Source organism: Colletotrichum navitas (genome assembly GCF_030913465.1).
Source record: "Colletotrichum navitas strain CBS 125086 chromosome Unknown LY79scaffold_496, whole genome shotgun sequence".
NCBI lineage: Eukaryota > Fungi > Ascomycota > Sordariomycetes > Glomerellales > Glomerellaceae > Colletotrichum > Colletotrichum navitas.
In genome coordinates, this window is record NW_026851042.1 from 4,862 (window position 1) to 7,078 (window position 2,217).

The 2,217-nt window shown below is 40.9% G+C and overlaps 2 protein-coding genes across 2 annotated transcripts; both read left to right on the forward strand.

Moving 5' to 3' along the window:
- Positions 1-1,003: 1,003 nt before the first annotated feature.
- On the forward strand, positions 1,004-1,596 carry LY79DRAFT_574345 (uncharacterized protein; the record flags this gene model as incomplete). Its single annotated transcript, XM_060559580.1, has 3 exons — positions 1,004-1,123; positions 1,197-1,286; positions 1,404-1,596. Coding segments are annotated over exons 1-3 (283 nt in total), but the record flags the coding sequence as incomplete, so codon positions are not given.
- Positions 1,579-1,917, forward strand: LY79DRAFT_574346 (uncharacterized protein; the record flags this gene model as incomplete). The annotated part of the gene is made up of 2 exons (XM_060559581.1): positions 1,579-1,697; positions 1,808-1,917. Coding segments are annotated over exons 1-2 (181 nt in total), but the record flags the coding sequence as incomplete, so codon positions are not given.
- Between the last annotated feature and the right edge of the window lie 300 nt (positions 1,918-2,217).

The following is a 2,217-nucleotide window of genomic DNA, read 5'->3' on the forward strand; positions in this document are numbered from 1 at the left end:
AATTACTAGTTAGCTATAGGTATATAAAGTAAGGGTTTTTTATAGTTAAGAGTGCTTCTCTAAAGGTAATAAAGCTTATATAATAGACGTAAATTAATAAGGTTTCTACTAGTTAAGGGACTAGTTATAGATCTATTAATTAACCTATTATAATAGGTAATTAGTATAAACTATTATAGTAAAGGTATTTATAGAGGCATTTTTTAGTACTTCCTACTCTAGGTGTATAAATAATTAACTAGTAATAATTACCTCTTCTTATAGACCTTACTAATCTATAGTTTAGACAGTAAAGTTAACCTTATAGTTAATAGTAAAGTTAACTACTAATTAGTGTTAGTAACACTAAGGGATAAGTTAATATAGTTAACTATATATATTAGTAGTAATTAATAAATAATAAGGTAACTATAGTTCTCTATTATATATAAAGAAAAGAAGGATAATTATTATAGGTTAGTTAGTTAAATAACTAACTTATTGCCTACAAATCCTTAGAGAATCTATGGCTAATATCTAAGGATTGCCAGCAATAAGTCATTAGGGTTAACCTAATAACTCCAATATTTATCTGCAATGGTCAACATTACAACAACTTTGTTTTATTATATATTAACTATAAGAAAGGCTATAACCTTTATCTATATTAACTAAGGCTATAAAGACGTACGTTTATATATAATTAGGATATATAAATAGCATAGCGTCTAGAGCCTAGTGACTAAATATAACCAGCGGCACTAGTAATTAAATACAAGATGCCACGGCAAATCAATACTGATTTAGCCAGTGGTCATAGGTTTATGTACACCAGGCAACAGCCGCTTTTTCACAGTGACTCTACTGTCCCAAACCCTTGTGTTTAAAGCGCAAATCCAGTATCAGACTAGGTCTGTCAATTATCACACATGTTCGTAATCTGCGCATGGCATGTTGACGTGCACCACGAAATAATTCACTTGGAATTGCGCTTCTGGTGAATGATGTATTTGCAGACAACTACTCGGTATTCAGTGTACATGTGTAATCAAGTATATATCGGGGCTGGACTGTGCCTAAGTACAGTTGCCGTTCTTGTCAACAGCGCGCGAGCAGCAGCTGGACGCGCCGCTCACGGGAAAGACTAGGAAGAACATGTATATCAGCATGTGGTACTACTCACAGATAGACTAGAGTACAATTATGTTCAAACTTACGGCCTTTGTCAACACAGGTGGAAATCGTGTCGGTACACTTGCGGTCAAGGCCACAGAAGACGCAGCAATCGTCACCGTACACGCAAGGAGCTGTTAATGAGGAAAGCTTGTTGTTAGCAACACTCTTAAATACATATCTTATATGCCTACGTAGGTAGCCTGGACATACAGCCATTCATCTAAGCAAGGATCAATGTTTTGACATACCGCCAGCTTTGCCGCAAGAGCGCTCTTCAAGACCGAGAGCTCTGAGGGAACAGCCGCAGCAAGCGGCAGAACAGCAAGAGCCAGGTTAAGGAGGACAGTGAAAGCCTTCATTTTGGTGTTTCCGGGTTTGGGAAAGGCTGGGAACTAGAGATGCTCTTTTGACAAAGGTTATAAATGCAGAAGTTAGAGTGGCTGGATGATACAAAATAAATACAAGCTTTCGTGGCTGGAAGCAGGAATATTTATACCAAAGTTTCTTCGAGCAGTTGTATCTGCCCAGGGGTATTCGAGTGTCTAGATTACATCATGATTTCCATCTATCAGAATGCGACGAGTCAGCCCCCCTGCAAGGAGGGTAGGACGTCAATTAACTTGGTGGCACAGCCGAAGCGGGGATGCGGTACCTGGGTCGAATCTGGATATATAGGCCGACTGGCTATTCATTTATCCAGAGAGCAGACGGAGATTGTCTTTTGCCAGACAGTAGTAACGGTGTTTTTTTTTTTGGCTTGGACAATGACGAGGATCCGAATCAAACTTCAGATTTTCGTGACTCCTTTTCAATCGGCGGCATTTTTAAAATACCACAACCCCCAAATGTCTCCTCGTGCGTAAAGCCTTACAAACTGGGTTGGCTAGTCGCCTCCATAACGACAAAGATTGATATATTGTCGCCCAAAAACGACGCCGCTAGTTGCGGCAAGACAACGAACGCCATATATCACTTCACTTTATTGCGACACACCCCCCCCCCCCCCCCCCCCCCCCCCCCCCCCCCCCCCCCCCCCCCCCCCCCCCCCCCCCCCCCCCCCCC